Raw genomic sequence first — 25,369 nt, 5'->3', positions numbered from 1 at the left:
CATCAGATTGTATGACCCTATGATTATCCCCTTACCCCCAGCCTACCCCCTCTGTTCCCCCACCCCCACCTCGGATCCTCATACATGTTTTACTAGTTATATTTCTATTTCTACAATAATAGTCTTACACAGTATTTGTCCTTATGGGACTGAGTTAGTTCACTCAGCATAATTCTCTCCAGTCCCTCTCAAGTTAGGTAGTAATTTACAAAATCATTGCTCCTGTATGCTGTGTGGTATTCCATCATGTGAGTGTACCATAATTTCTCAATCCATTCAATTGTGGTTGAACATTTGGGCTATTTCTATGTTCTTGCAATGGTGAATAAAGCTACTATAAACATTGGTGTGCAAGTCTCCCCTTGTGCCTCAGTTCTCACTTTCTCTGGGTATATTTCAAGCAGTGGAATAGCTGAGTCATATAGAATGTCTATATTCAGCTTTTTGAGGAAATGCCAAACTGCCTTCCAGAATGGCTGTGCCATTCATTCTACAATCCCACCAACAGTGTGTTAGAGTTCCTATCTCTCCACATCTTCTCCGACATTTATTACTTGTCCTGTTAAACTTTGCCACTGCTACTGGTGTGAGATGGTATCTCATTGTGGTTTTGATTTCCATCTCTCTTATTGCCAGTGATTTTGAACATTTCTTCATGTGTCTGGTTGCCATCTGAATATCTTCCTCTATGAAAAGTGTTTCCATTTATTTTATCCATTTTGTAATTGGATTATCAGTCTTTTTCTTGTAGAGATCCTGTAAGATGCTGAAAACTTTTGAAACGAGACCCTTGTATGAGATGGTATTGCCAAATGTTTTTTTCAAGTCAGTAAGGGTTTTTTTTTTCCCACTCTGTTGGAAAGTGTTTTACACGCACACAGGGATTTAATCTTTAGAAGGTCTAATTTATCAATTTTAACCTCTCCAGATTGTGCATTTCTGGCTGTATTTGACAGTCTCTTTATACCATAGACTAGGCCTTCTAAGCTTGATCCCAGTTTGTCTCTGATGAATGTTATAGTTTGGAACTTTACTCTCAGGTCTCTGATCCACCTTGAGTTGATTTTTGTGTATAGTGTGAGATGTGGATCCTGTTTTAGCTCTCTGCAGGCATCAAGTTTTGCCAGTACCATTTGTTGAAGAGGTTGTCATTTTTCTATTCGATAGATTTTATTTCCTTGTCAAATATCAGTTGAACAGATGAGTCCATTTCTGGGTTCTCATTCTATTCTGTTGGGTTGTGTGCCTGTCACTGTACCAGTACCACACTATTTTGGTTATTACTGCTATTTAGGATAGACCTTGAATGTTTTTTTCTGATAATGAATATGAATAATACAATTTTGCTCCAATTCTCCATTCCTAGCATAATAGACCATATGATTGTCTAACACAAAATTAATTTGAGCAGGAGGAGATTTATCTTCTTTCTCCCTCAGAGTAGGCATGGGATTTGAACTACCAGAGAGGCACTACTTTTGACTTAGCAGCACAACTACCTGTACCCTGTAGGGTACAAGCAAGTCTGCTGCCAAACATCTCTTTAAAGTGCTAAAGAACAAGGCTGTCAATTGAAAGACAAAGATACACCCATCTCAAGCCATCATATTTTCAGTTGCTTCATATACATGTGAAAGTTGAATAATGAGTAAGGAAGAATTGATGCCTTGGAGTTGTGGTCCTGGCAAAGAATATTGACTAAACTATGGCTACCATAGTTTAGTTTACCAAGATTCTCACCACTGGACCAATTGGCAGCATCAGCATGGATGGTGAAGAGATTGAGATTGTACACAGCTTTAGTTTGCTTGGCTCCATAGTCAACAGTCTTGGCACCAGCAGCCAGGAAATTAAAAGGCGCATTGCCATGGGAAAGTCTGCTGTTAGGGACCTCTCCAAAGTGCTGAAGAGCAATGGTGTCTCTTTGGAGACTAAGGTGCATCTGATACAGGCCATGGTCTTGTCTTGGCAATCACCTGTTATGCATCAGAGAGTTGGACAATGACCAAGGAGGATAGAAGGAGAATTGATGCCTTTGAGCTGTGGTGCTGGAGAAGAGTATTGAGAATACCATGTACTGCTAAGAAAACAAACAGATTTGTCCTGGAAAAGGTTAAACCGGGTGGCTCCTTGGAGGCAAGGATTCTGAGGCTCCGTCTAACATACCTTGGACATGTTGTGAGGAGAGACCGGTCCTTAGAGAGGGACATCATGCTTGGGAGGGTGGAGGGACAGCGCAGGAGAGGAAGGCCCTCTATGAGGTGGATTGATTCAGTGACTGGGATAATTGGGATGGGAGTGTCAGAGACAGTGCCATTGGCACAGGACAGAGTGGAGTTTAGGGCTGTTGTACATAGGGTCGCTATGAGTCACAGACGACTCGACGGCACATAACAACAACAACAACAACAACATGGCTACCAAAAGAACAAACAAATCTGTCTCGAAAGAAGTACAGTCAGAATATGCACTGTCTCAGGAACCAGTCTCAGGACAAAAATATCATATTTGGAAAAGTCCCAAGTTAGCAAAGAAGAGGAAACTATCCACAAGATAAATTGACACAGTGACTGTGACAATGGGATTAAGCACAGCAGACAGACATTGTGAGAATGGCATAGGATTGAATAGGGTTTCATTTGATCTGAGTCAAAGCCAACTCAAACAGCAACTAATAACAGTTACAGATACAGAGATAGTCAACAGGGATGACATCATGTGACAAGGAAAGTAGATGTAAAAAACAAAGGAATGCCAAAGTTTGCTGGTGGTTCCTAATAACTGGAGGAGTCACACAGGAGGAAGCAACATATCTGAGACCCTGAATTGGACTTTTAGCCTCCAAAACCATAAGAAAATAAATTTCTATTCCATAAATGCATCCACCTTGTAGTATTTTTTTTAACAGTCCTAGAAAATGAAGACACCAAACTCTTGGTTACTTTAAATCTGTTCTTCCCTCTGCAAATAGTGAGTCACTTTTTACCTGGCGAGCCCTGACTGACGCATGGTGTAATGGCCTTTCATATAATAGGAAGAAGAAACAAAAAGAAAGTGATTCATATAAAAGAAAATGTGATTCAGTATGTAAATACTTGGGCATGTCTGCCAGCAGGTGTTTGCATCATGAATGGGCCGGGAGTGAATACAAACAGATATAGATATTTTTATTGGGGAAACAAACACCACGAGTGGTGATGCGATTTGTGACCTGTTTTTCTCAAAAGTGCAACAAAACAAAGCTTTAAAGAGAAAGCTTTTCTGTTTCAGCCAATAGTTGAATTCCTGGAAATGCAGTGTACATTAAAACTGTATTGAAAACAATACTTTGCTAAAATGGAGTTTGGTCCAAACAATTGTATGCAAGTCTTTTGTCTACATAAATACCCATTGGAATATTCTTTTTTTTATTTAATTTTTTAAATTCTTTTCCTTCAACTGTAGCTAATAATTTCACATGTTTTCCATCACATCAAGCTATGGTGCACCCCACATGGAAGTGTTTGCTACAGATGAGTGTCATCGGGTACTGGCCAAGTCAGAATCAACTCACAGCTGACTCTTCAGAGGATTCTCAGAGGCGGTAAGTTGCACGGGAGGAAATCGCCCATCAGGACGTTCTTGTTTGCTTACTGGATACCTGTCCTCCATCAGCAGGTCATTTCTTGCCCAAAAGGGGGACACATCTCAGAGTAGAAGGGGTGTTGTTACTAATTGTACCCAGAGAACAGGAGATCAGAGTCAGGCTAGTTCTGAATACACCTGTGGTTCAGGAATATTCTAAAAAATGTGCAGGACTATGCTCCGATTGGGCTTCTCTGGCTTTACCGACTAATTATCGAAGTCTTCTGTGCTCTAAGGGAGCTCCGCTGGCTTCTTGTTGTTGTTGTTAAGTGCTGTTGAGTCAAGTACAATTCACAGTGATGCTATGAGCAACAGATCTGAACTCTGTCATCATCCCTGACACACTTGAGTCCACTGCTGCAATCACTGTAACAGTCCGTCTTGACGAGGGTCTTCCTCTCTTTTGCTGATTCTCTTCCTTTCCAAACTAGAGCATCAGTTATGAGCTAAGTCTTGGGTGGGAAATAGGAGTTGTTTGGGAATTTTTATGGGTTTATTGAGATAGAATTCAAATGCTACTTCTTGTTCTTGTGTGTCATCAAGTAGAAACGGACCTCTAGCTGACCCTCCAATGGGGTTTCAGAGGCAGTTAATAGCACCAGGGGAGATTGCCCATCCTTCTCCTGCAGAGTAGCTGGTGGATTTGAACTGTGTGGCTTTGGGATTGCAGCACAGCTCCTGTAATGCTACTGCATTCATTTAAAGGGTACAGTTAGTGGCTTTTAGTATATTTCACAGAGTTGTACAGTTTTGTAAAAGTTTGGTTTTAGAACATTTCTTCATCCCAAAAAGAAAACAAATACTCATCACTAGTCACTAGTGTATGTTTAGGGAGTTAGTATACATGTTTGTGTGTAAATTTTCAAGCTATTACCAGACTGTGTTCCAATGCAATCACGTCATTTTGTGTTTTTGCAGTAATGGGTAAGTGTCTGATTTCCCCGCAATCTCACCAAAACATGATCTTTCCCACTTGCTTTGTAGCATCTATCTTCAAAAACTCAAATTTCTGAAACTCAAATTTCTGTTGAGTCGATTCTAACTCAGAATGACCCTCTATTGAGTTTCCAAGGCTGTACATCTTAAAGGGAGGAAATGGCCCATGGAGCCTAGAACAGTAAGAACTGTTATTGTTTGTTGTTGTTGTTGATTGCCTTTGAGTCGAGAACGACTCATAGAATGACCCTATGAACAAATAGGCCTGAAGCCTTTCTATAATTATCGACATTTATCAGAATTCATAGAGTTCCCAGAGGCATGTTGTTTAGGAAGTGGATGCCACTTCTGCTTCCAAAACTCTTACTACCCTGTCCATATTATTGGTGACATCTATTATCTCTTGGACGGTCTTAATAAAGTCCAAAAAGTATGACAAACTATCTGGCCCCTTTATTTCTGCTGAACTTCATTTTAGTTATATAAATGTGGTGATCCTATATATTTGCTACACATCCTCACTCAAAATCATTTTATTACTGGAATCAGAGATAATCTTCTTAAAGGCAACCTAACAATATCATGCAATTGGTAGAGTTTTCTACTAAACCCTAAAGTGACTCACCTGGTTCCATTTTTATCTCCTCCTTATAACCATCTGCAGAACCAACCAGAACTCAAGCTCTAAGATCAAGTCTATGATTATAAGGCTTTTTGTGGATATCTATAAAATCTAGATGTAATTGGTTTCCTGTCTACTTCTCCCTTATATCCATCTGCAGAATCAAACTTGAACCAAACTCTAAGATCAACTATATCATTTCAATGTGTTTTAGGGGGATAGTTTTTGACGTAACTTTAAACTTAAAGAAAATTGCACAACTATGCCCTTTAATCTGCTTTACCAAATACACTTTGCTCCAGCATAGTTATTCAATCTTTCTGTTTCTCTGCCTCCTTCTTTCTTTTTCTCCATACATACCGAACTATTTGAAATTAAGTTGCAGACATTACACCCCTTTCTTTTAAAGCTTTAGTGTGTATGTCCTAACAAGAACATCTACTTTTCCTTTTTTCAGGATCAAGCCCATATTCTATCTAGCTGTTTTGAGGTGCACTGAGTAAGTTTGACACATAGCAAATCCTGTCTTAAGCCATTCACGCTTGAGAATCGCCTCTGTCCTTGAGCACACTGTTGCAGCCACATGCAGCTCACTGAGAAGGTCCCCCTTCTTTTGCTGACCTTCTTTTAAGCATGTTATCTTTCTCCAAGTGTTCATCCTGATGACGTGCTCAAAGTAAATAAGAGGAGAATTCTTTGTTTCTGTAGTCTCCTTTAATCTGGAAGAGTTCCTCGGCTGTTTTTGTCTGTGTCAGTTTTGAGGACTGTAGATTTAATATTTTGTAAAATAGCTCTCAACTTGGATTATCTGATGTATCCTTATAATTGGGCTAAGATCGTGCCTTTTCCACAGGAATGCCACAAAACTAATGGGGTCTCCTCGTTGCATCATGCCAGGAGGCACATAATGTTGGTTTGTCTCAATCTCAGTGATGCCAGCTTTAATCACTGGTTAAGGTGGTGTACATTAGGTTTCTCAGCTGTAAAGTTATCATTTTCCTCTCTGTAGCAGATAAGTAATTTGTGGGGAGATACTTTGAAATCATAAATGTAATATTCCCCATTCAACTTTCACCTTCTAGTTCTAGCATCCATTGATTTTCTAATTCTAACATTCTTTTTACATTTATGAGTTAGCGTTCTATCATCTGAGTATTCTCTCCTATTTATTTCATTTAAGTTTATATTATCATGTGCTGCTTGAATTTTTAAATATGGATTTTAATTTTACTCAATGTTTTATATGTTATCTATGTAACTTGTTTTCAATTCAAATTACCAAATTTGGCCAATTGTCATTGTTGAGTCAGAACTGACCCATAGCTGAACGTCCAGTGGGATTTCAGAAGTAGATAATCATACAGGAAGAGACTGCCCATCATTCTGTTCCCATCATTTTGTAAACACTTGTTTTGGAGATTTTTAGACGTTCTTTTAAAATTGTGATTTGAGTGAAAGTTTGCAAAGCAAATTGGTTTTTAATTCAATCATTCACATAAATTTTGTTTTTAAAATATTAATTATAAACTCAGAATGTAATCACATTCTGGTGCTCCAAGTTTGGACTTAGAGTCTGCGTCACTATAAAACATTATAACCCTGTTTGTTAAGTCCTCCACTTCTGACATTTCTGTAATCGCCTCACCATCTTGCCCTGCTCTCCACTTTCCCCAAAGGGTCCTCTAGGCAGTTCTCCTTGTGTAGAGACTGAATAGTGTTAGATTCACAAGTGCTGCTGAAATGTACCAAAGGCAGGGGGTGTAAAGGATGAAAGTGTCTTCCCACTGTTCCAGAGGCTGAAAGTCCAGTCAAGGTCCTGCCATGCTGAGTCCTTCTTTGTCGGTAGTTCCCGGTGTTCATTGGTGCTTCTAATTTCCATGAATCTTTCTATCCTACCCACCCCCAACCTCATCCTACTGTTTTCAAGGCTTTATCAATTGGCAGACACTACTCTTTTTACTTTATATGAGGGTTATTATAAGAAGTCATAAATTTGTCAGGAGGGATCAGTTCTTGGAAAAAGACATCCTGCTGGGAAAGTTAGAGGAAGATCCGCAACAAAAGGGATAGACACAATGACTGGAACAATGGACTCAAGCATGGCAGAGTCATGACAATGGTGCTGGATAAGTAAGGGAAGGTTCAAACGTGTTGCAGATTGAGTCTCTTTGAGTCAGAGTGGACTTGATGACACCTAACAACAACAACAACATTTTAGAGAGTTAGTGCCTCTCTGGTGTTATCGGTCATCTTACAAATCTGTCTATTGGGCTAAAAGTTGAGCTTCAAGAGTAAGTTTTGTTTTAGTTTTGAAGGCCATGCCCTCAGGGGTTCCACATGTCTCCATTAGACCAATGAGCCTGGCATTTTGTTTTAGTGTTTTTGTTTGTTTGCACCACATTTTGTCCAACTGGATCTAGGATCAATCTTCTCATGTGATCCCTTTAGGAATATTCTAGTGGTGTTAGATGAGCATCAGCCAGTTCTTCTGGGATCAAGATTACGGAAGTTTGGGTTCTTTTACGAATTCAGTTTAGTTATATATTTAACTCAACTGACCTCTGGTGTGCCCATGGCTAAATCTAAGCAAGGAGCTATGGTGTCTTAGTGGTAAGAAGCTGTGCTGCAATCCCAGGGCACGCAGTTCTAATCCACCAACGGCTTCTCAGAAGGAGGAACAATCTCCTCTTTTGAGATTCACTGCCTCTGAAAACTTGCTGAAGGGTCAGCTATGAGTCAGTTCTGACTCAATGGCACACAACAACAACAAGTCTGCATAAAGAGCTCTGGTGGTGAAGTCCATAGTGAGTTGTGCTGCAAATTCACAGGCTGCACTTCTCTGGTGGTTCCAATCTACCAGCTTCCCCTACGGAGAAAGACGGACAGTCTTTTTCACAAGTGTTACAATGAGATGTGTAGGGAGCTGGAGTTAGAAAATCAGAAGAGAAGAATACACTTGGAATTTCTTAAGCTGAAAGAATGAAAAAAAAACTAAAAAACTTAGTTCAAGTATCAAGTTGCCATCCTAAAGGATTCTATGGGCCAAATATTTTTTTAAATAAACATTTTTAAAATTTCTCATAGTGATTTCTATTTAAAGTTTGTACTGGTTTGCATACAATCATTCTGACAAATGTTTTGTACATGTGCTTTGTATTTTATGCAATCATTGGTATGTATTATATGTTATATAAACTAATTACTATTACTCTATATTATCACCCCATCTTTCAAGCTCCCATTGAACTATTCCCATTACTTCACTCTCACTCCAACCACTAATCACTGCTATTCCAAAGATTTCCCCTCCCCTTTTTCCTGCGACCTTCTCTCCTTTCCTCTTTGAAAATTTATACAAGTCTTACCAGTTATCTTCCTATTTTCACAATAGTGGCTTTATGCATTTGGCCTCATATAACTGAGATAGTTCACTCAGCAAAATGTTCTCTAGACTTTCCCAAGTAATATAGTATTTTTCAAAATTATTCTTCTTAGTGCTGCATAGTATTCCATTGTGTGAATGTACAATTTCTCAATCTGTTCACTTGTTGATGGTCATTTGGGCTGCTTTGAATGATTCAGGAAGCATTAAAAAAAACAGAATACACAGAGTAGATACTGTACCAAAAAGAGCTGGTTGACACTGAGACATTTCAAGAAATTGCAAATGATCAAGAACAATGGTAGTGAATAAAGAAATTCAAGCTGCACTAAAAGTATTGACAAAAAATAAGGCCCCAGGAATTGATGGGATACCAATGGACATGTTTCAAATAACAGGCATAACCTTGTATATGCTCACTGACCTATCCCAAGAAATTTTGAAGATAGCTATTTGGCCAAATGACTAGAAGAGATCGGTATTTGTTCTTATTTCAAATATAGGTAGTTGAACAGGATGTGAAAATGAGCAGTATTATTAATATTACACATATGTGATTAGTTTTATAAAGCATAATGAATGTGAATGATTATATGAAACACAATTTGAATGAAAGATAGTGTGAAACACAATGCACATGAGCCTTGTAAACAAACCAATATAAAATAAAATTCTTTTTTAAAAAATTAAAGACCAAAAACTATTAAATACATTTTAAATCTTGCTGAAGATTATTTTAAAATTACTAGAATGGTACATCAACAGGAAGTTTCCAGAATTTCAAGCTGGATTCAGAAGAGAACTAGGGATATCATTGCTGATATTAGATGGATTTTGGCTGAAAACAAAGAATGTCAGAAAGATATTTGTGTTTTATTGACTATACAAAGGCATTTGACTGTGTACATCATAACAGATAATGGATAACATAGAGAAGTATGGGAAGCCCAGAACATTTAATTGTGCTCATGTGGAACCTGAGATGCTCTAATGGCCTAGTGGTAAGGAAATGTCCTGCCAACTCAAAGCTGCATACTTCAAATCCACCAGCTGTTCCGTGGGAGAAGGGTCAATCTTCTCTCCTGCGATTAACTGCCTCTGAAAACCCACAGGAGGGTCAGTTATAAGTCAGTTCTGATTTGATGATACACAACAGCAACAGTAACACATGTGAAACCAATATATAGACCAAGTGGCTGTTGTCTGAAGAGAACAAGGGAACACTGCGAGGTCTGTATCTGAGTCATATCCTTTTCCCATACCTAGTCAATCTTTATGCTGAATAAATAATTTGAGAAGTTGGACTCTAAGAAGAAAGATGTGGCTTCAGGAATGGAGGAAGGCTCATCAACAATCTGCATTATGCAGATGACAAACTGCAAAAAAGTGAAGAGGACTTGAAACAGTTGCTGCAGAAGATCAACTACTACAGCCTTATCTATGTATTATACCTCAGTATTAAGAAAATATTCTTCAGCACTGGAACAATAGGCAACATCATGAGATATATAGAAAAGATTGAAGTTGTTAAAGATTTTATCTTACCTAAATCTATGATCAACACACATGGTAATGCAGGTCAAACATCAAAAGACACATTAGGAAACGAGTAAGGATGTCAGTTTAAAGAGTAAGGTGTTCCTCATTCAAGTCATGGTCTTTTCAATAACTTACTATGCACCTGAAAGTTGGACAATAAATAAGGAAGACAGAAGAAAACTGATTCTCTTGAATCGTGATGTGTGGGAAAAGTACTGAATATCTCATGGACTCCCAGAAGAACAAGCAATTCTGTCTCAGAGAAAGTGTAACCACAGTGCTCTTTAGAGGCAAAGATGGTGAAATTTCATCTCACATACTTGGAGCATATTATCAGAGGGACTAGTTCTTTGCAAAACAAAACAAAAACCATCATACTGAGAAAGGTGAAGGATTAGGGAAAGAGAGGAACATTTCAATAAGATGATTGGCGCAGTGACTGTAAGAATGGGCTCAAATTTATTAGAGATGGTGAAGATGGTACAGGTTAGGGCGAGATTCAGATCTGTTGTTCATAGGGTCACTGTGAGTCATAGTAGTCTCAATAGCACTTACCAACAACTTTACATAATATTCTGGATCAAAGTCTTTTCCCCTAAGATAGTGCAGACCAAAAGGGCAAGCATTCAGCTAATGCAGGCATCAAAATGCCCCAAAACTTGCCCTACCTGATTAGTCTGAGTAAACCCAGGTGTTCCCTCTTAACAGCCTTTAACTCTGCCAAGAACTTTCAGATGCCGTGAGTGACCACTGTGTGACCTTCTAGAAGGAAACCGTGAAAGAGCCGTGTTCTGTGGTGACAAAGCACCAAACCAGATCAGCTCCACCTTGAAAGAGGGAAACCTGCAGGGTCTTGTGATGATGACACATCCATTGGTAAGACGCCTTCTTGGAGACCAGGTGTGTGTGCCTACTAATTTGCGTAATCTCTCAATTTTTATTAAACTTTGTGTTTCCTTCTTAAAGGGAGCTCTAGTGGCAGAGGTCGAAGGTCAGAGAGAAAGAAAAACATCCTCAATAAGATGGATGGACAGAGTGATTATGACAATGAGCTCTATCTATATTGCTGGAGATTGCAAGGAGGACTCAGCATAGGGCAAGGTTCCAATCTGCTGTTCATCGGGTCACTATGAGTCATAGTTGATTCTACAACATTAGACAACAGTGGCACAGTCAGTCGGGAGCTGCACTGCTAATCCAAAGGCTGTGCTCTCCAGTTCGAAGTTACCAGGTGCTCAATAGGAGAAAAACAGTCTCTTCCCATACAATTTGCACCCTCAGAAAATTTGCTGGACTGTCAGCTATGAATCAGTTACAACTTTATGGCAACAAGTTTTTAAAAATGCTCCCTCCTAAGGAGTCTCTGGTGACCTCATAGGTAAGGAGTTGTGATACTAACCCAGAGAGGCTGAACCTCTCTGCCAGTTTGAATGCAGCGGTGGCTCCAAGGGAAAAAGATGGGCATTCTCCTCCCGTGTAGCCACGGAAACCGATGGAGGGTCAAGCTATAGTTGCTCTGACTAGAGGACAATGAGTTAAATATCTTCCTAAAAAGACTGAGTAAACATGAGCAATTCCCTATATTCTTAGCATACAAATATCCACCCAGAACCTCCCCTTGCTGACACGTGGGGAGACGCTTATACTTCCTTGTCTCCTTTATACACTTGGTTCATGTGTATGTATAATCTTGTGGTTTTTCTCCTTCTTACTCATTTGTTTGTTCCAGCAGTAGGTGGCAAAACCTTGTTTTTCCAGTTACAGCTAGGTCCATGAATGTACACTACAAAGAATTCCATACAATGGCTTAAGGAAAGCAGCAAAAAGTTCACTATGTGCCAGAGTCATGGGTGGATAAGATCATCTTTGTGACATTAAAACCCAAAATTGTGCCAATGAGAGATTCTAAGTAACACTAATGTGAAATATAGAAATGTCAAATTTATCCAGAACTGATAAAATCTCAAGAGTTTAACAGAACAATAGATACATTACCAAAGAAGATCGGATGACTAAAAAGCACATGAAGAAATCTCTAGATAGTAGAGAAATGCAAATTGAAACAATAATGAGATATCATCTCACCCCAGCAACAACAGCAAAGTTTGACAGGACAACAAACAACAAAAGCTGGTGAGGATGTGGAGAGATTAGAACTCTCATATACTGCTGGTGGGAATGTAAAATGGTGCAACCACTGGGGAAGGCAGTTTGCTGCTTTCTCAAACAGTTGGAAATAGAAATAATAATCAAACCAGCTATTCTACTACTCAGATCTTCACTTTTAACAAGAAAGATTGTGTTATTGGCATAATGCAAGTTGTTGATGAGTCTTCCTCCACTCCTGATGCCATACTCTTCTTCATGAAGTACAACTTCTCTAATTTCTTTCTCAGCTTACAGACTGAATAAGTATGGAGAAAGAATACAGCCTTGATACCCTCTTTTCCCAATTTTAAACCATGCAATATCTCCTTGCTTTGTTCAGTTTCTTGGTCTAGATAAAGATTTTATATGAGCATAATTAAGTGTTCTAGAATTTCCATTCTTCTCAAAGTTAGCCATAGTTGTTATGACCCACACAGTAAAATGGCTTTACATAATCAATAAAGCACAAATAGACATTTTCCTGGTATTCTCTGCTTTCTACCAAGATCATTTTGACATCGGCAGTGATATCCCTGGTGCCATGGCCTTTTCTAAACCCAGTCTGAACTTGTGGCAACTCTCTGTTCTAGCCATTTTTAGATGATATTAAGCAATAATTGCTTACATGTGATATTAATGATATTGTTTAATAATTTCCACATTCTGTTGTATGGCCTGGTAACTGTCTTCCAAATGTCCTGGCACAAATTGGTGAGCACCTTCAGAGCTGTTTCTCTCTTTGGAACATGTCAGTTGGTATCCCAGTCATTCATGGGGCCTTATTTTTTTTTTCCAATGCCATCAATGAAGAATGGAAAATCAAGGATTGCAGCCTTCAATATTAATTACATCACAACATAAAGAAAACAAGAATCCTGATAAATCATGATAAATGCGAAAATATTTAAATTGTCAACTTTTCCATCTTGCTTGGATCCACAGTCAACATTCTTGGTATTAGCAGTCAAGAAATCAGGAGATTTGGGGGCCCGGGGCCGGCGGCGGCGCTCAGGGCGGCAGCATCCACTCGGGCTGCATCACCGCGGTGCACAACGTGCCGCTCAAAGTGCTCATCCGGCCCCTGCCGTCGGTGCTGGACCCGGTCAAGGTGCAGAGCCTGGTGGACACGATCCGGGAGGACCCCGACAGTGTGCCCCCCATTGACGTCCTCTGGATCAAAGGGGCTCAAGGTGGTGACTACTTCTACTCCTTTGGGGGCTGCCACCGCTACGCAGCCTACAGCCAACTGCAGCGAGAGACCATCCCTGCCAAGCTTGTCCAGTCCACGCTGTCGGACCTGAGGGAGTACCTGGGCGTCTCCACGGCAGACTTAGAATAGCAGCCTCCACGGCACCGCTCACAGCCTGTGAGAACCCAGAACGCATATCTGGCCTCCCTCTGGCAAGGCCACGCACCAAGACAGCATACTGGTTCTCAAGATGTGGGAGAAGAGGTACAGTGCAGTGGACAGGTCTCCCCAAATGCTGAGTCCACTCCAGTCAAAGTATTTGATTGTCCATCTCTCCTTGGTGAGACAAGCGTGTGTCCTCTTCTGAAAACCCAAGATATCCCAAGATAAAAGCGTATTTAATGAATCAAGGGGGATAGAAAGATATGGAAATGAGACTGATGGAGAGGAAGTGAGAAGAATGTGATTGCATTGGGGGTATAGTAATTCATGTTCTAAAACAAAAGGTGTATGAATGGCTGAATGGAGAACTAATTTGCCTTGTAAACACTCAGATCTCAATAAATAAAGAAAGAAAAAAAATCAGGAGATTTATAACATTGGGAACACTGGCTGTCAAGGATTTTTCCAAAGTTCTGAAGAGCAATGATATCTGTTTAAACACTAAAATATGCCTGGTTCAAGTCGTCTTTCCAATCATCTGCTATGCATCTGAGAGCTGGACAAAGAATATGGATGATGAAAGGAGAATCTATGTATTTGAACTGTGGTGTTGGAGAAGAGAGCTGAATATTCCATGGACTGCAAAAAGAACAATCATATGTCTAGGAGAAAGTGTAACCAGAGTGTTTCTTGGAGGCAAAAATGGTGGAGGATATTTTGGGCATGTTGTTAGGAGAGGCTAAGTGAAGGGAAGGACTATATGAAAGGAATGGAGGACTAGATATTTTATTTATGACAATTAACAATCTGGAACAAGACATGCATTACAAGGTGACTTGGAGGAAGGAGAAAGAAGAAAATGTGTATTAATGAATTAATGAAAACTCATTCTTTCTGTAAAATTTCAATAAAATCACAATAAAAACATATATATTTCTGTTATGATGAAGGAGGAAATTCAAGCTGCTCTGAAGAAATTGGCAAAAAAAAAAAAGAACCCAGGAATAGACAGCATACCAATTGACATATTTAAACAAACAGATGCTGCACTGGATGCTCTCACCAAATTGTGCCAAGAAATCTGGAAGGCAACCACCTGGCCAACTGACTGGAAGGGAATGATATTTGTTCCCATTCCAAAAAAGGTGGCCCAACAGAGTGTGGAAATTATCAAACAATATCATTAATATCACATGCAAACAAGATCCTGCTGAAAAGTATCTAAAACTAACTAGAACAGCACACTAACAGAGAACTGCCACATATGCAAGTTGGGTTTAGAAGAGGCCATAGTATTAAGGATATTATAGCTAATGTTAAAGGGATCGTGGCTGAAAGTAGAGCATACCAGAGGAATGTCTATCTATGTTTCATTGAACTATGCAAAGGCATTGGACTGTGTGGATCACAACAAACTGTGGTTAACTCTGAGAAGAATGGGAATCCCAAAACACTTGATTGTGCTTATGTGAAACCTATACTTAACCAGAAGACAGCTGTCAAACAGAGCAAGGGAACACTGCATGGTTCAAAACCAGGAAAGGTATACACCAGGGATGCATCCTATATTCATATATTTTTCAATCTATATGTAGAACAGATCATTCTGGAGGCTGGGCTTTATGAGGAGGAATGTGGTAAAAGGATCAGAGGAAGACTCATAAACAACCTACATTAAGCAGTTGACACAACCTCGTTTGCTGAAAGTGAAGAGGATCTGAGGCATTTGCTGCAGAAGGTCAAGGACTGCAGCCTTCAATATGGATTGAAGCTCAACTGCAAGAAAACAAAGATTCTCACAGCTGGGCCAAATGGCAGCATGCTCCATAATCACTCTTCGTACCAGCAGCCAGGAAATCAAAAGATTAATTGCATTGGGAAAATCTGCTGTCAAGTACCTCTCCAGAGTACTGAGGAGCAACAATGTAAGTCTGCAGTCAAAGGTGCACCTGTTCCAGGCCATGGTCTTCACAATTACTTGCTATGCATCAGAAAGTTGGACAATGACTAGGGGTGAAAGAAGGAGAATTGATGCCTTTGTGTTGTGGTGCTGGAGAAGAGTATTGAATGTACCATAGACTGACTGCTAGGAGAACAAATAGATTTGTCCTGGAGAGGGTGAAACTAGGTTGCTCCTTGGAGGCAAGGATTCTGAAGCTCCATCTGACATATTTTGGACATGTTGAAAAGAGAGACCAGTCCTTGGGGAGGAACATCATGCGTGGGAGGGTGAAGGGACAGTACAAGAAAGGAAGACCCTCAAAGAGATGGATTGACTCAGTGACTGGTGTAATGGAAGTGGGTGTGTTGGAGATGATAAGGTTGGCTCTGGGTAGAGCAGAGTTCAGAGCTGTTGTACATAGGATTGCTATGAGTTGCAAGCTACCTGATGGCACTTAACACACACACACACACACACACACACACACACACCTGTGTTTTACAAAACCAAAAGAGAAATTACAACAACCTTAGAGGTACCAGATTCTCATGGGGGAAAACCACCAAAGCCAAATGTCTGGTGAAATTTTCAGGATCTCTTCTGACATCTATGTTGATCTTTTCTTTCCCTTGTCTTTCTAATATTTTTTTACTTTCTTCATGTATCTTATCTTTGATGTCATCCCACAACTCATCTGGTCTTTGATGATTAGTATTTAGTATTTCAAATATATTCTTCAGAAAGTTTTAAAATTTAGATGAGATAGATTCAAGGTCGTATTTTAGTTCTTGTGAACTGTTTTCATTTTCTTCAATTTCAATATGGACTTAACACATAAGTAATTGATGGTCTGTTTCAGAGTTAGCATCTGGTCTGGTTCTGACTCCTGATATTGAGCTTCTTCAAAGATTCTTTCCACAGATGTAGTCAGTCTGATTCCTCTGAAGTCCATCTGGTGAGGTCCATGTGTAAAGTTGCCATCTGTAAGGTTTGTTTTTTTAAAAGGTATTGTTGTTGTTGTGTACTGTAGAGTCAGAACCAACCCATAGCTGACCCTCCAGTGGGTTTTCAGAGGCAGTTAATCAGATGGAAGGAGATTATCCATCCATCTCCTGTGGAGTAGATAGTGGCCTTGAACTGTGTGCCTTTAAGTTTGCAGGGCAGCTTCTTGCCACTAGGCCAATGAATTAGATTATTCTATTTCTGGCCTCATTTCTGTCACCAAGCCCATACTTTCTGACTATTATGCCTTCTTAACGGTTCCCAACTTTTACATTGAACTCACCAATTACCATTAATGAATCTTGAGTGCATGTTTGGTCAATTTTGGACTATAAAATTTGGTAAAAATCTTCAATTTTTTCCTCTTTGCCTTTAGCTGTTGGTGTGTATATTTGAATAATAGTCCTATTAACAGGTTTTCCTTGTATTCATATGAATAATATCCTATCACTCACAACATTGTACGTCAGGACAGAATTTGAAACAGTCTTTTAACACATGAATGCAACACCATTCTTCTTCTGTCTTTCATTCCCAGCAAAGTGGCCAAAGACAGTCCATCTCATCTCATTATTGCCTAGAATGTTGATGTTCATGTGTTCCATTTCATTTTTCACAACTAGTTTTTCAACATTCATACTTTGTATATCCCATGTTCCCACTATTAAAGGATGTTTGCAGCTGTTTCTCCTCATTTTGATTGATTTTCAATCTGGGCTCTACTCCTAATACTATAACTTTCCATGTTTCTCTCTGTCTATAAGTGTTCAGTAGCCTACTATTTAAGAAGTGGGTGGCTAATCCTGCTTCCTAGTCTGTCTCAATGTGAGAGCTCTACTAAAACCTGTCAACCAAGAGTGACCCTTTTGACATTTGACCCACAAGTGGCACAGCTTTTAGCATCACAGCAACCCACAAGTAATGTCAGTACAGCAAACTGACAGACAAGTGCTGTACAAGTAGAATAATAATAAACAAGCAGGAATACACATATACTTAAGCCATAAAGTAAGTAGTAAGTAGGTAATTTCACATTAAAACAAACTGACCAATAAGTCTCACAGTTTAGGAGGATCCAAGTTCAAATCCCAGGCCCCCCACTCTAGGGGAAGGCTTTCTGTCTGGTGGTTCTGGAGGAAGGTGCTTGTCTCTGAGCTCCTGCTCCTGCTCTGTCTTCATGTGGCTTATTTTGTCTGCTCAGAAAGAAAATCAGGCATATGAAAATCATGGTGTAGGGCCCATCTGAAGTCAGTGGCAGTGTGACAGGATGTGGCCATGGTTGCATGCTGGAGTCTTCCAGCTGAAGCACAAGGTTGGCACAACAGGATAATGTCCCAAGTGAGGGTGATGCCTCAGCTGGATCCGAGATGCTGGTGCTCTGAACTTGTAGTGAAGGTGGGTCAAAAATGCCTCCTTCTATTGCTAGTGCTTGCTTGCTCTAAGCCCTGAAGCCACAAATGTCTGGCTGATGTCTTAAGTGGAGGCAGAGTTGAAAATGCTTCCTTCTGTTGCTGATGCTTAAAATTACATAGAAGTCTTCAATTTCTTCATCGTTGGCTTTAGTGGCTGGTGTGTATATTTGAGTAATAGATTCATAAGTCTTCCTTGTAGAGTATCCTGTCACAGTATTTTACTTTAGGAGAGATCTTGAATGCAACACTATTCTTCAATTTGTCATTCTTGGCATAATAGAGCATACAATTGTCTAATCCAAATATACACACAAAATACTAAATTCAGAAACAATTTATGACTTCTACCAATTTTTTCAGTCTGAAATTGATTAAACAGGAAACTCACATGCATTAATAATAATTGGTGAATGGAATGCAAAAGTTGGAAACAAGGGAAATATGGATGTGGTAACCAAAATGAGGCTGGAGAACATAGGATATAATTTTGTACAATTAATGATTTATTAATCACAAATACATTTTTTAACAATACATAAACAGTGACTGTCCATATGGACTTCACAGGACTGATTATACAGAAATAGACTGGCTAACATTTGTTAATAGAGAACTTTGGTGGCCTAGTAATAAGCTGTGCTACAATCCCAAAGGCATGTAGTTCAATTGCACCAGCGTCTCTGTGAAAGAAAAATTGGCATTCTCCTCCCATGTAATATACTTCCTCTGAATACCCACTGGAGGGTCAGCTACGAGTCAGTTGTGACTTAACAACACACAACAACAACATATCTGTGTAAAGAAGTAATGGAGATGCTTAGTATCAGCAGTCAAAACCAGACCAGATACAGACTGTGGAATAGACCACCGATTACTCATGTGCAAGATCAAATTGAGGCTGAAGAAAATGAAAAGAAGTCCATGAGAACCAAGATATGATTTTGAGTCTATTCTACCTGAATTTAAAAATCATTTACAGAATAGGTTTGAAACATTGAACAGTGATCGAAGGTCAGAGGAATTGTGGGATGACATCAAGGTTTTCATCCACGAAGAAAGGAAAAGGTCACTACAAAGAAAGAAAAAATTAAAATGGATGTCAGAAGAGACCCTGAAAATTGCACAAGAGCATTGAGAAGCAAAAACAACGGGAAGAGATACTAAAGTAAAAGAGTTGAAAGAAGATTTCAAATGGCAGCTTGAGAAGACAGAAGTATTACACCAAGATGTGCAGAGACCTGAATTGAAGAACAAAAAGAGAACTCACTTTCTCAAGCTGAAAGAACAGAAAAACAAATCCAGACCTCAAGTTTCAATACTTAAAGATACTATGGACAAAATATTGAATGATCAGGAAGCATTAAAAAAATGGAGGGAATACACAGAATCACTATTGCAAAAAGAATTGACTGACTATGAAATATTTCAGGAAGTACCTCATGATCAAGAGCCAATGGTAATAAAGGAAAAAAATTAAGCTGGACCGAAGGCCTCTGCAAAATATAAGGTTCCAGGAATTGATGGGACACAAGTTGATAATTTTCAACTAACAGAGGCAGCCCAGAACATATTCACCAGTCTATGCCATGAAATTTGGATAATAGCTGACTAACCAAGTGATTGCAATAGATCTATATTTATTCCCATTCCCAGGAAATGTTACCCAACATAATATAGAAATTACAAGAAAATATCATTAATATCACATGAAATACCACTGTTGAAGATAATTAAAAATCTAGGCTAGAACAGTACACAGAGAACTGCCAGATGTTCAAACTGAGTTTAGAAGAGGTTGCGGCCCCAGGGAATCGCTGCTAATGGATCCTGGCTGAAAGCAAAAAATTCCAGAAGAATGACTATTTGTGCTTTATTGACTATAAAGGCATTTTATTGTGTAGATCATAGAAAGCTATGGCTAACATTGAGAAGACTGGGAATCCCAGAACACTCACCTGTGCTCATGCAAAATCTATACCTAGACCAATAGGCTGTTGTGCAAACAGAGAACGGGGAATGTGATTTAAAACCATGGTTTAAAATTAAGGTATACATTGGGGCTGTATCATTTTTCCATATGTATTCAACTTGTATGCTGAACAATTTATTCAAGAAGCTGGATTCTATGAAGAAGAATGTGGTATCAGGATTGGAAGATTATAAAAAATCTATGTTATGCAGATGACATAACCTTGCATGCTGAAAGTGAGGAGGACTTGAAGCACTTTGCTGCAGAACGTTAAGCACTGCAACCTTCAAGATGGACTGTGTCTCAACATCAAGAAAACAAAAATTCTCACCACTGGCAACAACATCATAATAGATGGGGGAAAGATTGCAACTCTCAATAACTTACTTGGATCCACAATCAACACCTTTGGTATCAGCGGGCAGGAGATCAACAGATGTATTGCACTGGAAAAGTCTGCAGTCAGGAACCTCTCCAAATTATTGAGGAGCACTGATGTCAGTTTGAGGGCTAAGGTGCACCTAATGCAAGCCATGGTCTTCCCAGTCACTTGCTCTGCATTTGAGGGCTGGACATAACTAAGAATGAAAGAAGAATTGTTGCCTTTGGTGTTGGAGAAGAGCACTGAATATCCTATGGACTGCCAAAAGAATAAACAAATATGTCTTAGAGAAGGTACAGCCAGAGAGACAGGATGGTGAAGCCTCATCTCATATACTTTAAGCATGTTGCTAGGAGAGACTGTTCCTTACAAAAGTGCATCATGTTTATAAAGGTGGAGGGTCAGTGAAAAAGAGGAAGACCGTCAACGAGATGAACTAACACAGTGACTGCAGCAACGGGCTCACATATGTCAAAGATGGTGAGAATGACACAGAACAGGACAGGGTTCAGATCCTTTGTTCAGAAGATCACTATTGATTATACTCTACTTGATAGCACCTAACAACAACAACTTAATTTTAATGTAGTATAATACAACCCTAGTTAATTTCCAATTAAAATGCTATAGGTTGTGGTTTCCCCCCCTTTATCCCCATGTATGACATTTTCTAGATGTTCATGAACCCTTTAAATGCAGTGATAAGATGAAAATAAACACAAATCTCTCTTCCTTTCCTTCCCTAAGCCCCCAGTAAGAGCTGTTTTGTGTTAGTTGGTTGTTTAGGTGAGCATCGTTTAACTATCTGAGCACAGGGAGTGTAAGACTGAAGGCACAGAGACTGACAATTAATTGCCATATGACAATAAGAGAAACAGCTCAGCCTCAACGAGAACAACAAGCTTATCCAGCTTCCCTTTCCTTACCACCGTGAAGGGAACCCATAATTAACCTTAATCAAGTTTTTAATTATAGAGTACTGAGACACACACACACACATAAATCACTGGCATGATGAAGCCATTCATTGTAGATGGGACAACAGCTTTTGTTCAGACAGGCCAACAGCTGACACAGGTTTTTATGTGGTGTCTTTATTGTACTTTTATCCCTGTACCAGGACAGTCTCTTTACCCATATTACCAACCACTACCAACGACTCCACTAAAACAAAACAGTCATGCCTTCTGCTCTCCAGAACCTGTTCTCAGAAGAGCAGATAATATCTTCTGCATAACAGACCACAAAACTAGGTTTTCTAAAAGGGGTGCTTTTGGAAAAGTGGCTAATATCCAGACTAAAAGTGGTGTGATTTTTAAAAATCCCTCCAACCACTCAAAACCGTTTTATAAACGCAAATGGTTCTCTTTATGACAGTTCATGAACTCTTTGGTCTATTTCTCAGTACTTCTTTTTCTTTAGACTTGGATTGAATTTTTATTTTCCAAATAAAAGTAAGACACTTTACCACTGCTCTGAAGGGCCTGAGGTAGTTCTACTCACCATGACTTGTCAAAAATTTTACAACAGCCAGGAAGTATAGTCCGCATTTAGTCAACTAAGACTCAAATGTTGAAATCAAGGAAATCAATTGTTACTTTTGTCCTCTAAAACTAGCTGTGTTAAACAATTTTCAAAAGAATAAAATGTTTCATATCATTTTACACAGAAATTTTTCATCTATTCGGAAATATTGTTGAACACATTACAGGTGGAACAAAAGAGCTGTAAGAATATTTGTTTCTTAACTTTCCAAATTGAAAAAGAAAAAAACCTAAGCAATGCAAATATGGCATGCTGGCTTTTATGCTGAATTTCAAGACTTCCTTGAAGTTCATATCGTAAACCAGTAATTTTCTGTCCTATAATTTGTCCAATCACAATTGCATATAAACTGATTTGTGCAAATCTTGTCAGCTTTTCCATCTTGAAGCAGTACCTGAGGTCAAATAACATAAGGGGTTAAGTCCTTCAGGCAGAGCCAGCCAATAATTCCCTGAGCTGTATTCTATTTTTACTCTTGATGCTACAGGATAAATGCAAATTATCCTAAATCTATCTAAAGTAAACTAAAGGCTTTATTTTAAAAAGGACTGATAACAAATTAAAATACCAAATGAAAGCCTTTCAAAAGAAAGGTTTCTATTTTTAATTTGCAGAATATAAAGAAGCACTGCTCAAAAAGAATACTGTTTCTCTGCACACTTATAAAAGACAATTGTTTGATGCTAAATCTTCATTCAGACAAAATAGGCTAGCTCTAGCTATGGTTAAAAAGAAGCATTTGTTATTTTAAAACAGTGAATTAACATTGATCATTCAAAATCTCTGTGGATCTAGCTGAGCTCCATGTGGTCACTTAGCTATTTAAAGCCACTTTGATCTTGTTGTGTAGAATGCTGTCAAGTTGGAACCGACTCATAGCTGACCCTCTAGCAGGTTTGCAGAGGCAATAAGTAATTTTCATGGGAAAGATGGCCCATCTTTCTCCCTCTGAGCAGCTACTGGAGTGTGTGTGACTTGGGCATTTCAGTTGGAGGCCAGGTTACAATATCAAGGCAGAAGAAAGGAATTTGTCACTGCTCTGATCTAGAAGTAGCACACACTGGTCAGAAGTAAACCCACCTACTTGACAGGGGACTTAGACGAGGAAAGAAAGGAGGGCAGCTATTGGTAAGACACTGGAAATGTCTACCACAATTCTTGAATTTATATTTTAAAGCTACGTGTGGAATACAAACTCTTTCTTAACAATAACAACAACAACAAAAACCCCAACTTCACTGAATTAGAACTTTTAAAATGAGATGATTTTATACTTAACCTTATTCTTGCCAGGATGCAGGTTTATTTGTTTGTTTTCTTAAAAAGGCTAATCAGTGAATCGACTAAAAGGCTAAAGCAGTGGTAGGTGTGTAGCAGTGACCAATTCTAAGATATGGAGCTTAACAATAACCTTAAAACATTGTTTTTCATCATACATCAAATTCATTTACAATAAGAAATGGGAGAGTGAATGAAGGAATTACAAAACATGCAATGAAATCTTTCTATATGTATTTGACAGAAAGCAGATGCAACATGATAACCTGTCAGATGATGTAGAACAAGATGTACACAACTCAGTCCTGTTTCTAACAGCACATGCTTAAGTGGCATACACTTACACTTAAACAAGAAGCCTTAACTGTAAGAGCTGTGCTCTCACTAGGGAGCACTAGCAGCCTAGTGGTAAGAGACTGTGCTGCCATTCCAAAGGCACATGGTGTGAATCCACCAGCTGCTCCATGGGAGAGGAATAGACAGTCTCTTCCCGTGTGATTTACTGCCTCTTAAAACCTGCTGGAGGGCCAGCTATGGATCGGTCTGGTTCAACAGCACACAACAACAGCATGCTACTACTTGGGTTATAGTTCACATATTCTATTTGTTCAGTCACCTCATTCAGCACATACCTGAATTGGCTGCAAGTCAAAACTCAGGACAAAAACATTTTCTATCAACCTCCATATGGAGAGAGACTCCAGCCTTAATTTCTGAAGTCATAAAGATGGCACGGGACAGTGCACAGTTTAGATCTGTTACCCACAGGATTACCATGAGTCATAGTAAACTAAGTGGCACCTAACAACATCAACTTCCTTAAATCAGTCCTCAATCCAGGAGGAGTTTTTAAATAAAAAAATTAAAAAAATTTTTTTACAAGTTGTGGACTGTTCTGCTTACAAAGATTACACTATAGCAAAATATTCATTTTCTTCTCAGTGTATCTTCCTATGAGGGAAAAAATGGTTAGAAGCTGCCAATCTCCCCTGTGTAGGAATTAACAAAATATCTGCTAAACTACAACAGCCATTTTCTATAAAACTGAAGTTACAAATTTAAACAGGTAAATAAACAACAAAACTAAACCGATTTCATCAAGTCACATTTAAAAAGAAAAATCCTTTAGGGACAGAAGATCAAAGACTACAGCCTTCAATATGGATCACATCTCAACATTAAGAAGACAAAAATCTTCACCACTGGACTGATAGGCAACATCATGACAGATGGAGAAAGAATGACATTTTCAACAATATTAAGCAGTCAAGAGATCAGAAGATGCAGTGCACTGGGCAAGTTTGCAGTCAGGGACCTCTCCAAATTAATGAGGAGCAATGATGTCAGTAGAAAGACTAAAGTACCGCGGTCTCTTCAATCACTTGCTGTGCGTCTGAGAGCTGGACAATGAATAAGAATGAAAGAAGAAAATTTTATGCCTTTGGTGTTGAAGAAGAGTTCTAAATATCTCATGCACTGCTAAAAGAACAGACATGTCTTGGAGAAAGGGCAGTCAGAATGCTCCTTGGAGACAAGGATGACAAATCTTCATTTTACAAACTTAGAATACATTGCTAGAAAAGGGTATTCCCTGGAGAGAGACAATACTTGGAAATGTGGAGGGTCAGCAAAAGAAAGGAAGATCCTCAATGTGATAGGGTTTAGATAGTTCTGTTGTTCTTATTCAACCTGATGGCACTTAACAACAATGTACATATAAAGTATAAAAATTATTATGATAAGTTACTGATGTAAAACAAGATGCCCAGGCTCAAGAATAGAACTGGCAATAAAATTCATAAACCAACCCAAATATTATACAGATAAGTTGGTCAAGTATTTTCTAAATACTGTAGTGTATATGTTTTCCAGTAAAAAAAAATGCCAAGGTAGAATTTCTTTAAGAAGAAAAAAGAAACAAATTTTGCCAAAAGTTTAATGTTAAAATATCAAAATAAAAATCTCCCTGCCACTGAGTCTATTCTAACTCAGTGATCCTCTTCATTGGGTCCCTAAGGCTGTAAATCTTAACAGAAGGAGACTATGATTTTTTAAATAAACCCATTTATTGCATCATCTCTCTACTGAACTGAAATTCTAGAAAGCATTTAAGGACTCGTTCAAATGATGACGAATGCTGTTTTAAAAATTTGAGTTCTTGGAATGTAAGATGGTGCAACCATTGTGGAAGGCGGTGTGGCGCTTTCTCAAAAAATTGCAAATAGAGATACCATTTG

General features: G+C 38.9%; 1 protein-coding gene across 1 annotated transcript; it reads left to right on the top strand.

Moving 5' to 3' along the window:
- Positions 1–4,544: 4,544 nt before the first annotated feature.
- On the top strand, positions 4,545–13,590 carry LOC102859973 (sulfiredoxin-1-like). The gene is made up of 3 exons (XM_006888372.1): positions 4,545–4,548; positions 10,870–10,979; positions 13,216–13,590. Exons 1-3 carry the CDS (start codon positions 4,545–4,547, stop codon positions 13,588–13,590), a joined length of 489 nt encoding a protein of 162 aa, XP_006888434.1.
- The last annotated feature ends 11,779 nt before the right edge of the window (positions 13,591–25,369 follow it).

Source organism: Elephantulus edwardii, unplaced genomic scaffold (assembly GCF_000299155.1).
Source record: "Elephantulus edwardii isolate Elephantulus edwardi_28Jun2011 unplaced genomic scaffold, EleEdw1.0 scaffold00066, whole genome shotgun sequence".
Lineage (NCBI taxonomy): Eukaryota > Metazoa > Chordata > Mammalia > Macroscelidea > Macroscelididae > Elephantulus > Elephantulus edwardii.
The sequence above is the reverse complement of the archived record's forward strand: the minus strand, read 5'-3'. Positions and strand labels throughout refer to the sequence as shown.